Source organism: Gymnoscopelus microlampas (assembly GCF_963454915.1).
Source record: "Gymnoscopelus microlampas genome assembly, chromosome: 24".
In the NCBI taxonomy this organism is placed as follows: domain Eukaryota; kingdom Metazoa; phylum Chordata; class Actinopteri; order Myctophiformes; family Myctophidae; genus Gymnoscopelus; species Gymnoscopelus microlampas.
In genome coordinates this window covers 20,125,967-20,140,301 of record NC_139961.1, presented here as the reverse complement: position 1 = coordinate 20,140,301, position 14,335 = coordinate 20,125,967, and the positions used below count along the sequence as shown (strand labels likewise).

At 41.4% G+C, this 14,335-nt stretch overlaps 1 protein-coding gene across 1 annotated transcript; it reads left to right on the top strand.

Annotated features, from left to right (window-relative positions):
- Window positions 1-327: 327 nt before the first annotated feature.
- On the top strand, window positions 328-8,986 carry otos2 (otospiralin 2; the record flags this gene model as incomplete). The annotated part of the gene is made up of 4 exons (XM_084051440.1): window positions 328-393; window positions 2,925-3,000; window positions 6,797-6,823; window positions 8,799-8,986. The coding sequence occupies 4 exons, from the start codon at window positions 328-330 to the stop codon at window positions 8,984-8,986; spliced, it is 357 nt and encodes a 118-aa protein (XP_083907566.1).
- Window positions 8,987-14,335: the final 5,349 nt, after the last annotated feature.

Below are 14,335 nucleotides of genomic sequence, written 5' to 3'. Positions count from 1 at the left end.
AAAAAAAAGATTAGCAATGCTTTTGTGTGATGCTGTATTATGATCAAGTAGGACGTTAATTTACGAAAAAACGCAAAAGGTTAGAATATGGAGATAAGAGGTTTTTCTGCGCGCCAGCAACGATATTCTCCATAACTCTTGTTGTGGAGTTGTATGCACGGTAGTTTCAAGTTTGTTAGTTCTCTCTCTATGTTGCCAAAGCCTTTTATTTTTATTTCACTTTAACTGCAACGTTTTGTCAACTCTAGTTTTCGTGCTGTTGGACACACAAAGCCATCCATTCATTCCCGCGGGGAGGAGTATGTGTCCAGCACACAGGTGTGAGGAATGACCGTCGGTGCAGAGGATGGACAGCGGTTGTTTGTGGAGGCCTTGTGTCCAGGCATGTGGAAGGTAGGTGTGAAAGATAATCAAACCCCACCGCAGGTTAACCCAGGCCTCCATGGGAGAGCCGAGCAGTCCGGGCAAGGGTTGGTGTTGCCATGTCTGCTTATTATAAGCGACGTTGGGACTTTTTTTTCTGTAAAGTTGCCTGTAAATATTGGTGGTTGCGGGTTGCAGGTTTTTTGGACTTCTTTCTTAAGTGTAGTTATTTGGGCTAAAAGGATAACGCAAGAAAGGTCCTGGGGATTGTGGTCCTATATTTAATTATCATTTAAACCAGTGGTTCTCAAATATGTTCATGTCATGGACCCCTAAATTAATATTTGTCCATAAACCTCATCTAAAAATGTTTTATATTCCAAATATTCCACAATTTATTTCACGATTCTTTTGAAAATAGTCAATCTACCGACTTGTTGTGAGCTTGTAGATCGGCTATTTCCAAATAGCCGATGCATACAGTATATTAGCTTTAAAGTTCTCGTGTGGCCTATAGTCGCCTCTTTTGGGCTTGTTTTCCTAGTCCAGGTTGCTTATTTATCACACAAAATCTGGCAACACTGGCTAGGGTCCACATACATACACAACATTTGGCATCCGAGAAGCACACAGACCACCACACCAAGGATTCTACTACACCCAGAGAGACGCCACAGGTATGATGAGAACACTAGCCAGGAGACACAATGTTGCTTATTCTGCTGGATCGAATGGAAATATTCTTCTTTGCTTTGTTTAGATCAGTGCCTCTCAAACCTTTTCAAGTCAAGGTTTTGTGCCAGGGGCTTCTATGCATGAATTTCACAGGACGACACCGACCATAAATAATACACATTTTAGGAAGGAAGCCTATAAAATCTGCCCTTGCCTCCGGGTCGGACTTTGGACATGTCTGATTTAGACATCAACCCATTAAGACCTGAGGCCAATTCTACCAAATGCCTTCTAAATCAGTAGTTCTCACAACCTTTGTGTGCCAAGGACCCCCAAAAGGATATGTATTCGGCCACGGACCCGCATCTGAAAATGTTTTGTACCAGGGACCCCTAGAAGAGAAGATTTGTGTTAAAAAATAAATCAAAATAATTTTCAAACACTTTCAAGATTTTTCAAAAATGTTCAAAAATAGCAGATGTACAAGCTTGCAGCATATGTCTGCTATGTTTTAATAGCCAACGCTAAAATCTAAAATGACACAGATGCTTTCTTGGTTTTGATGGGTTAAAGGGAAGATGTAAAGTTTGTAGCGTTTAATGTTAATGGAGTTTGGTGACAGGTATTTAAACAGCAAATGCACTGTATTGTGTGGCGTTTTGTTCAGATCTATTTATTGTAAAACTTTGAATCTCAATCTAACATCCCCCCCCCCCTCTTTGTATCAATATATTTGTATTCTGCAAGGAGATGGCAAGGCAGAACGAGACAGCCTTCTTTCTCTCTTTCTTTTCCCATGTTATTGTAAACTTCATCAAGTTTGACTTAACAAAGGATCAACACAGCAGCATCCCTGGTGTTTCACCGTTGTAGTTTTTGTTGCTTTTGGACAGAAACCTTGTATCTCCATACAGTATTTCAATTTTGTATGTTTTTTTCCCCCCGTAAATGAATGCCCTATTTCGTGAGTGTCTCACGAAAGACATGAAAATAGCCGATCTACAAGCTCACAACGGGTCACAACACGTCACAACGTGATGCGTTGTGAGCTTGTTTTTACATTTTTATGTTGTATTATAATTATTTTTTAACTGAAATCTTTGCTTCTGGAGGTCCCTGCATGGTACAACATATTTTTGAGATGAGGGTCTGTAGCCAAATACATACAATTTAGGCGGTCCTTGACATGAAAGAGTTTGAGAACCAGAATAGGTTTAATGCCTGTGTGGAATCAACACACAGTACAGGGATTCAGGCCTAGAACATGGCCTCCAACTTGAATGATAAATGTTGAACCAACGAAGAGGAAAGCTAACAAGAGCTTTTGATTAAATAACATTGTATTCATTGAAACACAAGTTCCTTTTTTTCCCCTCCCCCATTTCCTGAAAAGTCATCATTTTGGCATGGATTAAAGTTCTCAGTCATTTGGATTCCATGGAAGCCAGCATGTCTTCTATGAAAGCATGATGTGCCCCGAAAATAGCAATCGCGATAGAAAATAGCGATCTACACGTAGATCGTAGATCGATCTACACGATCTACACGTAGATCTACAAGTAGATCTGCTATTTTCGGTCATTTAGTTATTTTAAGATTAAAGAGTATTGTAAGTGATCAAACTAGCAGTAGAGTACATGTTCCGAAGCATCTTCCATAAACATGAATGGTCTGAGAAATGTCATAAAAGCAAAAGGTTAAAACCTCAATCTGTGATTCCTTCAACTGGTTGGCTGTATTATGGAACAGCATGCAATATAAGGTCAAACTTCCAGTCATGCGATTGTATTTTGCTTTATTGTTTTGGATATACAGGGTTTCCACCCGTCAGTGACGTGTTGCTTCTTTCTATGTTCTAGTGAAAAGACAATAAAACACCTCCCCAGCCAGCCATGGAGGTCCATCTGTTCCGCTCGCTGCTCCTGTGTGTCTTGCTGCTCGGAGGACTGCTGTGTCTAGCCGGTAAGAAGACAGAGCCTTTTGTTGTCTTTTGAATGGATTAATTATGTCCTGGCCAACAAGCACGATGCATTGAAATTCTTCCATTAGGAATAACCCCTTGAGATTTCTTTCAGTTTCGTTTATTAGCGCTGTGAAGTTGGTCGAACGGCCAAGGCTCCCAAGATCAGACAACATCCATGAATGCCATTTTTGGGTGTTTTTATTTCTCTCAAAAACACCCCCCAACAAAAAGTAGGCCTATGTGCAGCGTATGTACAGTGGAACAATTATAAGCATAACTTGGAAGGTATTCATTAATTAATTCATCCGCTTCTGCCAGCGGTTTTACCTTATTTTGAGTCTTTTTGACGATCCACAGAAAAAAAAAATCAACACGGATGTAAACAAACGATGTCTCGGTGGAAAGACGAGTCTCTTCTTTCGCCCTCTAGCGTAATAACTAAGAAACTCCAGATGATGTAATATTACGTCATTGGCAGTCAATGTGTTAAGACATGCAAATAACACTTGAAGGGAAAACTATAAGAAGACAATCCAAAACTACAATAAACTGTGACAGGCTAAACCTTCTGCAAAGGCCCTGGCATTTCTCTCCTGCTCATGCTTGTTGCTTCACGTCTAACCACAATGAACTGTCAGCACTTCCAACCTGCCTTTTCTATCAGGTGGACCCTACCAATTGACATCAAATTAGTAATTGGTAAACGCTTAACACTCTTATGAAGCAAACACATGGCCCGCCCATGAGTCATTTACGCAATAACTACCAGTTCTGGCGAATAGTTGGTTGTTGTTTTGTTTGTTTGTTTATTTGTTTGTTGGTTTTTCGTTGTTTTTGATGTAAAGCATCCTTGGGTTTATGAAAGGCGCTATATAAATTCAAGCTATTATTATTATTATTATTTATCTTAAACCTAACACAGAACACCCCTCCTCCTCGGTACTTGGCACCCTCCTAATCTACAGAGGCGTGCCAGCACTGCAGAGGAGAGACAGGTGATCAACAATGAATTCCACAGTACAACAAACAAACAAACATGTTTCAAATTATAGTCCTTGTTAAGTGTACATTGTCCACAAATGCATTCATGTGTTAAGACATGTAACACAGACTAATTAAAAAGACATTTACAATTGCTGGCTGATGGTGAGCCAGGTATATATATATATCCGGCATAACAAAATCTTTCTTTCTCTTCTTTCTTTCTTTCTTCCCTCCCTCCTTCTCTCTCTCTTTTCACACACTGTCACACAGACCCAGGCGGGTCTATGTATGTTCCATTTACAGACACTTGTCACAGTGTCATGTCTGTGATGCCGCTCCAAGGTCACCTTCAGCTCTGACAAGCTGTTATCTGGCCACCTGTCCCCCCCCCCCCCCCCCCCCACACAAACGGAGTTCATTGTTGTCGGGCAGAAACCTCGTATCTCCATGTTTCAACTTGCGAGTAATTATTTAATTAAGGATAACGGGTGGAAGTTTAAGTTCTCACTCCTTTTCGAATATGTTTGCATTACCTCGTTTTTCTTCTTCTTGTTTCTTTTTGTGCTATAGGCCCATTTACCTTGATATGAAGTGTTTTTCTTTGTGAGTCAGTAACAGGAGTCTCCATGTCTCTCCAGCTCTTTATTAAACAGAAAAGGCATTTTTCATGTCAGGATACCAATTGTATCCAATCAGAGATAGAGAACTTGGCACTGGGTGTAAAAAATAGGGGTTACAAAATTGTGGGATAAACATTTAGAAAAAAAGAAGAAAAAAGAGATAGAGAACTCGGACAGGATACAGTGAGTGGATTAAACAAGTGAAATTGGAAGTGACACAAAGACTGGAACACTATAAAGATAAAGCTGATGTTTATCAAAGAGCTGAAGAGACATGGAGACTCCTGTTACTGGACAAACACTCAATCAGAATATAGTGCTTTTAACAAAATAAAATAAAAACGTTATTTGTCTTAACCAAAACATATCACTTACCCTACCTTTACAAGTGAAAGTGGTTAAGTGTGTATGTGGGTTTTTATTAATATATATATATAACAAATAAAAAGTATTGACAGTATTAACTAAATAATAACTACATTAGGTCCATTTGTAACACATGTCATGTTGGTTTTCTTTTTTTCTTTTTCTGAAAAGTAACAGTTTTGGACATACAAGGTTTCCACCCGACAGTGACATGGTGTTTCGTGATCTTCCAGCGGTCTGGTTGCTATATAACGTCCGGCGGCCGGCCATGTGGTCCCACGACACCGCGTGTCCCACCCTAATGGTGGCAGTGGTGAAAAGTAATAGAGTACATTTACTTAACCCATTACAACCGGGAAAGCATCTGTGTCATTTTAGATATTATATATATATATATATATATATATATAACATACATTTTTCGTATCGCTACTTGATTAAAGGGCCATTCAGAATGAGCACTAACTACAATGATAACTGTAACTATATCGTTCACTATTGTATTTATTTTTTATAGTTGGTGTGAACTCTGCCATCCACTTGACTTAGAACAAATTTTAAAACTATGTTTTTGTCATATTTGTTATATATTATTTTGTTATAGATATAGTGCTCGGTGTGAATGGCCCTTTAAGGGTTAGATTGAGTTCTCCTTCCTCCACTGCTAATGGGTTTCTCACCTCTTCTCACTGTGTGTGTGTGTGTGTGTGTGTGTGTGTGTGTGTGCGTGTGCGTGTGCGTGTGCGCGTGCGTGCGTGCGTGCGTGCGTGCGTGCGTGCTTCTGCAAACATTTGAGACAGTTATTTGCTTACAATTCCAGTTGGGGTTAGGATTAGATATTTAGGGGTTGGATTTATTCCCTGCCAGTTGTGCGCTGGTGAAATGCACCGGAAAAAGCAGATCTACAAATTCACACGTGTGTTGGGCTGCAATGCCTGTAGATTGGCTTTTATCGATAAAAAAATAAAATAAAGTAAAAATCAGAGGGGTTGATATTTTCTTAACCACTTACCCTATATACTTATTCTGGAACATATAGCGAAAAAAGCCAGTCTACAGTCTCAGAACCGGTCCCACAATGAGGTGTAAATCTGCTATTTTCAATGTGTATTCATTTTTAATTTAGAAAAGTTCAGAAAAAACAAATTTGCCAGGGTTAATCTGTTTTTAAAATACCAACATAACAATTAAAAAATGCACCGTTCCCTTTTTTTCTCAAAGACAACTGACATGAAACGTATAATACCCGGTCTGTCTGTCTGTCACGTTGAAGCAGGGTTCATTGTGACACCAGGGGGATGGATATATGAGAGGTATGGTGTGTGGGTATTGACCCGTGTGGTTTTTCCTGAAACCTGTGAATGTAAAGGAAACGGGCTCTCTCTGCTCGTATTTCGTCTCTGTCGGGTGGAAACCTCATATGTCCAAAACCGTTACTTTACAGGATTCAAATGAAAAAACCGCAGATCCGCAAGCTCGAAATGCGTAGCTTCGCGCTGCGTTGCGAGCTTGCGGATCTGCTACTTTTGATGCTTTCGTGTTACGCTGTAGTATGATCAAGTAGGCCGTTAATCCCCCCCCCCCCCCCCCCCCCAAAAAAAAAGAAACGCTTAGAATGTGGAGAAAGGAGGTTTCTAACCCGACAGCAACACTATAAATGCAGAGCAGCTCAAACAAGGCTCATGGTGAAGCGCTGAATAAAAGGCACCGCTTCATTAATTTTTCAACGGCGGTGACTTGATTGAGTCATCCGCCCGTCAAATCCGTTTGCGTGCAATGGATAAAAGAAATGTATATTCATACTTTTCCCTTCTTTTCATTTCAGGAGCAGAGGACACCGAGGCCAGTGAAGGTACGGTATGAACTCAGTGACAGCGGTTCTCAAAGTAGGGTCCTAGGGGAACTTTGTGGGGCAGGGGGGGGGGGGGGGGGGGGCTTTCCAGGGGCCCGTTAAAGAACTCACAAAAACACATTGAACATCCTGTTAAACCTTCAAATTAAAACCGTCTGATAATGCAAACAATGACACGTGCGTACTGCGTGTATGCGCGTTCTCGCGCGTGGCTATACTGTATGGAAAACTCGCTCCTCCGTTCTTCACTTGATGTGCAGATTTCCGAACGAACCTGACCACTGAATGTACCGCTATAGGCTGCTATCTTGTGTTAAAAGCATTTTAACACACTCTTAAATTGAGTGACTGTCTGTAGGCTATTTACTGCATGTAATCACGGCTAACAGGGTAGACAACGGGTCCATTATTTGACGGGCGGGGCGGGGCGGTTTTGTATTTTGATATAATCACGGGTGACGGGTCGGTCTACGGATCTGATTATTGGCGGGCGGGGAGGGTGCGGGTTGTCAAAATTGGACCCGTGCAGGACTCTGCTGTGCTGACATCTACAGTATCAATCAATTAAGCACACCAGGTGCTCGTTGGTTGATGGAGCGACTCATGGGGAGGTCACTCTGAATTACTACTTGAGCCTTTTGCACACCTACATAATGATGATACATGAATATATATTACGATATAAAATGAATCGCTAATTTTCATGGTTAACACATTTTTTTAATTAGTTAACCATGTAAAACCCTCTAGCCTTGATGAACTGTACCTGAGTTGCCTCTGTATTTGGACCATCTACACCAAATCTAGCCAAAAAACAATTTACGTTATGAGCCAATTTACAAGCTGGACACACCGCAATGGGACACATTGTGAGCGTGCGGATCGGCTATTTTTGGCTAATAATACCTCCCCCCCCTCCCCCCAGAATATGGTTGCTGTGGTCCAAGTGGTTAATTCATTTGAGCATCACATCATACATTTGAACCATAGACTGCAATAAGGATGAAGGGAGCCTCATTGGTTTCTACAAACCCGTTTTGAAACCACTTTTTCGGGTAATTCAAATCCACCATATTGGAACTCCCAGTCCCGAAAAGCAAAAAGAAACAAATGCTATTGGCTGGAAGGGCGGTGAGGGTGGTGCTTCACTCAGTAGAACCAGTAGAAGCCCTAGAAGTATACCCTACCTAAATGATGGGACCATCATTTGTTAAACACATATCATGATAATTGAAAAAATACATTAAACCATGCAGCGTCTGAAAGCTGAAAACATTTCTCAAAATATACTAAGGTAATAAAATCAAGCCTAAAGTCCGGCCAAAACCTCATTCACTAGAATGGAGTGTTAGTTTTTCTGCAGCCAGCAGGAGGGGAAATAGCGACATCTGCTGGGCCATTAAAGAGAACTGCAGGGGAACCGGCTATTCCTTAAAGAGGTGGTGCCATAGTTTTGCGCTTTTTTTGTTTTTCGTGTGTCTATAAGGTTGATAGAACTTCATTAAGCCCACTGGTGGTGTTTTTATGGTGTTTTATGTCTTCTCTGACTATTTTGAGTTTCTACCTGGAGGCTGAAACCTTGAGGGTCAAACGTGCCAATAGAAAAACAGCGCTTTTAGTGACATAGTAAAAACATAACCTCCCCCTCATTATCATAACACAACAGGTGTGGGCATGAGGAGGAGGAGGGACTAGGACAGGTGGGTGGTGCTAAGGTGGTGGAGGAGGTGCTAAGGTGAGAACCAGGTATACTTAATGAACTGGAGGCGTGTCCACATAAAAACATAATTTTAACAATTTCTGTACACTTTTTTGAAAAGAATCATCCTAGTATAACCATTATACATGATGATCATGTTTTGGGGGGGGGGGGGGGGGGCATCACTGAAAATCACAGCACCCCGTCTTTAATGGCCTCATTAAAAAAAAAGATGCTTGCTGCCTGATTTGAACGCTGTCCTTGTACGTGCTGCAGGGGGCGCCACCAGGGAGAAGCGAGGTGTCCCCAACTGGGCTCTGACCTCGGACGACTTCTTCGGCTGGGTGGAGGAGCTGCGGAAGCACGCCGGCTACGAGAAGATCGACGACCTGGCCCGGACCTTCTGGGCCCACTTCCCGTCCGCCGGTGGCCTCGGCTACGGCACCCATGAGCCCGAGGAGTGAGCGAGGAGGAACACAACACGGCTCGCCACCCGGTTGGTTGGGGGGACGAAGTACTCGACCGACTCCAGTACTTAACCCATTAAAACCCGGGAAAGCATGCATCTGTGTCATTTTTTTATTTTAGCGTTGGCTATAAAAAATCACACCCTGTGTGAAGTGAGTGGTGTCTTGCTTAGCTTGGCTAACATGTTCAATCAGCCAAGCTAACATGTCCAATGTTAGCTTGGCTGATGGCACTGATGTCACTTTGAAACATATAAACAATGTTTCAAAGTGACACACCTATTTATAGGGCTCTATTTCGTCATGCGTCTCGCTGGCCAATCAAAGCACACCCTTTCAACATATTGTCACGTGTCACGTGATGCTTGACCAATGTTAGCTTGGTGGACACACGGACATACAGACATACGGACACACAGACAAATCCACGTATGGGAGTGGTTGCCTTCGGCACCACTCAAAAAATAGCAGATCTAGAAAGTTCACGTCACGAAAGCGAGCTTGTACACCATCTTCTCTTCTGGGGGTGGGGGTCCCGGGCATAAAACATTTTCAGATGGGGGGTTGACACGAAAAAGTTTGAGAACTACTCATTTAGAAGGCATTTGTAGATTCAGTCTCAGGTAAAAAAAAGAAGAAGAAATGTATTAAAATATGCTGAGTTATCTACAGAAGGACTGAAATGTGTAACTTTTAGGGGGTCCACTCGAACTATCTTAGTTCAGTGGTTCCCAAATGTTTTACTTTGCATTAGGCCACAGACCCCCATAACTCTGCTGGGCTGAGGGGGACCCCCTGGGAATTTGGTCCCCACTCCTCGGGGCATCAAAGTATAAATACTCATGGTGAAATATCACTCTACTACAAGTAAGAAATTTGCTCTCTACAATTAGTACTTTCACTTTGACTTATTTTGTTTTTGTTGCAAAAATGGCAAGAAATATCAGATCTTTACACTGTAGTATGACAAAGTAGGGCATTCATTTACAGAAAAAAACTCAAACTCAAAATATGGAGATACAAGGTTTCATGAATGTTTTATGTATTGTAATAATCTCCAAGTTAATTGAATTTTGGTGAAATGATTATTATTGCTCCTCGTTTGGCTGGGGATTCCCCCTGGAGCCCCCTCAAGGACCCCCTGGGGGTTTGAAGATGCGGTACAATCTTTTTGTAGTTGTCCTGCCTCTGCAAATTACCAAATTAAATTGGAATTAACTTCTGTATTCCTGCCAAAAGCAATAAACCTGTCGAGCCGTTCAGTGTGTGTGCGCGCGCGTGCGTGCGCGCGTGCGTGCGTGTGTGTGTGTGTGCACGTGCGCGCATTCATTATATCTGCCTATAATTCCGAAAAGGAAATCTATGTATTTAATTCAGTCTCACCAGAAGCAGGGCTAAAACATTCCCAACAGCCATAAAAAGTAATGACTAGGGGGGTTATCAAAAGCAGAGGCATGGATTTAAATTACACTTAATTTACAGTAAAAACATCTACAAGTGTGCAACGTGTCAAGCGTTGTGATTCCGTAGATCTCTAAATCCTGTGAAGCTAATAATTGAATTGTCAGTCTCTTACAGGGCTCTATGGCACAGACATGAAATTGGGGTTTTGTAAACACATCCTTATGTGGCACAGAAGATATCCACACGTTTCCTAGGGAGCTTTACTGGGGGAAAAGGGGATGTGTGTGAATTATGGGCATCACTTCCTTGTCAGTCATTCATTTCATTTGAATGAGCCGTGTCAGTTAAGTAAATCAAAAAGGGTCACACTAGTCTGCCTACTTTCCCTACAAGATCAACCTCCACACAGCTGATTGAAACGACCAACGATCAATCAGTCACTAATCCCCATACAGAGATACTAGGGCCCCGTTTAGACTGGCAGCCAGTGGTGGAAAAAGTACTCAAACGTAAAAGTATCAATACTGCAATGTAGAAGTACTCTGTTACAAGTAAAAGTCCGGAATTCAAAATTTACTTGAGTAAAAGTACAAAAGTATTGGTATCAAAATGTACTTATAGCCAAAAGTTTACTAAAATGTTTGAAAATAGCAGATCTACAAGCTTTCGTCGCGATGCAACGCGTTGTGAGCTTGTAGACCGGATATTTTCAAATAGTCTAGGTTTAAAATAGAGCCAAAGGGGTTAATGTATGTTTTATAATGTAATCTATGCCATGCTCAAGCGCTCCCAGCTGAGATGGGCTGGCCATGTCTGCCGCATGCCAGATGAACGCCTACCAAAAAGGCTGCTGTACGGTGAACTACACCATGGCAAGCGCTCACGCGGCGGTCAGCGGAAACGCTATAAGGACACCCTAAAGGCGAGTCTCAAAAGCTGTGGTCTGGATCCAGAGACCTGGGAGGCCGATGCCCAACACCGCTCCAACTGGCGCTCTGCAGTCAAGCATGGTGTAGCAGAGTCTGAAAAGCGCCGCATCCATGAAGCTGAACTGAAGCGACAGCTCCGCAAAACCAGAGCCAGTTCCTCCCTCTCACTCAACCATCCTTCAGCCATCACATGCCCTCACTGCAACCGGACATTTCGTGCGAGGATCGGCCTCATCAGCCATCTCCGCACCCACAAGACATCGTGAAGTTAATGGTCATCTTCGCACGCGAAGGACGAACTTGGAAAAACTAGTAATTAAGTTTTCAAATAATTGTAGACAGTGGAGTAAAAGTACAATATTTGCTTCTGAGATGTAGTGGAGTAGAAGTAAAAGTATAGACAATTGGAAATACTTCAGTAAAGTGAAAGTATACCTAAGTACATTACTTGAGTAAATGTACTTAGTTACTTTACACCACTGCTGGCAGCCAAATCCAGCCTGAATCAGATCTATGCCATATCCAGATTGGAATCCGATTTGTTTTATGAAGTCTGAACAGAGACAAGTCACATGGAATCAGATTTTTAGGAATCTGACTTGAGCCACATTCAGAGGTGGTTTCTAAAGATGTGTCTCAGTCTGAACGCAGTAACCTGCTCTAACCACCTCTAACCAGTCGCATGTCAAACTGTCCAAAACGTCACTTGCAGCGCCACCCGAGCGCCACTGACGCCATTACAGAGCGCGAGAATTGATTTTGAGTTAGGAGAGCGCAAGGGATGTAATGAAAACAAAACAATAGTGCGGCATAGGTTTTCTAGAAGAAATGGCGAGCAGCATTCAGTGGACAGAAATTCAAATGTCTCCATAGCACTTTGGGGGGATTCCTACAAGCGAAACTTTTAGGAATGTACAGGAGCAAGGCAATATATGAAGACATATCTCGCAATATCAACTCGAAATAGTGACAAACGCTCATAGACTCCACTGCATTCCGTGAACTTCCGGTTCTTTTGTCACTATTCGCCAGTAGAAGGCTATGTAGAAGACCTGGCCCGATGAAGTGAACGGAGGTGACGCAACTCTCCTTTATATGGCTCTGGGCTACAGCTAAGAGCAAGTGTCAAGAGCCATTGGTCATTCATTTGAATCAGCTGTGTGGAGGGAGATATTTTAGGGTAAGTAGATCTTTAAAAAAAAATCTGCCAGGTTGTGTTCCCACATTATTATTGACTGACAAAGATCACTCAAATTAATTGAATGACTGACAACAGAAAGGGATGCCCAGAATTCACCCAAGGCCTCAATAGGACACTGGAAACTTGTGGATATCAGGATTTCATAGACACAATTAAGGTCCCGGGTTCAAATCCAGCTGTTGGTACATTTTAACTCTGGATCTAAATCCTATCAGTCAATGATGCAGACTCGAGACCTGACTCGAGTCTGAGACTGGACTCGAGTATTACAACCCAAACAGCTTGTGACTAAATAATAACTACATTAGATCAATTGGAACACATGTTCTATTTTCCCATTTCCTGAAAAGTAACGGTTTTGGACATGCAAGGTTTCCGGCGATATGTACAGTATATGAAGCTGTGTCAGTGGTGGAAAAAGTACTCAGATATTTTAAGTAAAAGTGGCAATACCACAATGTAAAAATACTCTGTTACAAGTTAAAAGGCCTAAGTTCAAAATTGAGTAAAAGTACAAAAGTATTGGCATAAAAATATACTTAAAGTACCAAAAGTAAAAGTACAAAAATGTTAGAAAATAGGCCTAAAGTGGTTAAAGTATGTTTCATAATATAATAATTCGTATCTGAAAAGTAACTGGTAACTAAAGTAACCAACCAGTAACTAAGGTTTTCAAATAATTGTAGTGGAGTAAAAGTATAATATTTGCCTCTGATATGTAGTGGAGTAGAAGTAAAAGTACTGAAAATTGGAAATACTCCAGTAAAGTAAAATACCTCAAAATTGGAGTAAATGTACTTAGTTACTTTACACCACTGAGCTGTGTCTTTGTGGTGTGATACTTGGACAGCTTGAGGTTATATGGCACACCGTCAGCGTACTGACAGATGCACGGCAAATCAACTCTCCTCCCTCGGCGTGAAGCGGTGGACCCTCTGAAAGCCTAATGGACCGTCGTAGTGAACATTGCCCACTCAAGAATGCAGCTCCACAGTCGACGCAAACACGCTTTTCATCTCCTCTCACTCTCACTCTCCTCCTTTAGTAGTAATGGACGGAGTACTCCATTTTTTTAAGTAGCAATACCACAATGTAGAAATACCCGGTTACAAGTAAATCAAAATATCTCATCTCTATATTTTAACTTTTTTGGGTTTTTTTTTTTCTCGCAAATTAACGTTGATCATACTTCAGCGTCACACAAACGCATTAAAAGTAGCAGATCTACTCGCGCCGCGTTTTGAGCGTGTGGTCGATCTGCTGCTTTTTCTGCTTTCGAATGTGAATCCCGAAAAGAAACTTTGGACATATGAGGTTTCCACCCGACAGAGACGATATACTGTATTCAAAGCACCAAAAGTAAAAGTGGCCATTATGCAGAGTGTCCAATGTTCACAAAGTTTTCAAGATTTGTCAAAATGTTTTGAAAATAGCCGATTTACAAGTATAAAATAGGGCTTAATTGGTTAATGTGTGTTTCGTTCTAATACGTCTAAATCTTCAAAATATAATAAAAACAAATCTACAAAGTAACTTTCATATAGTGGAGGAAAAAGTTAAACTTTTGCCATTTTAGATTTCTTTGGCTATTTAAAAAAAAGCAGATCTACAAGCTCATAGCGATACGAGCTTGTAGATCTGCTATTTTTGATTTTTTTGGGGGGCAAATCTATGAATAAATATATATATCTTAAAAAAAACAATTCTAAATATTTTGTAGAATCGGAACCTCAGGTCTTAATGGGTTAAAAAAAGCATTGGGCACACTCAAGCAAAGTAAAAGTACCTCAAGATTGTACTTAACCACTTAAA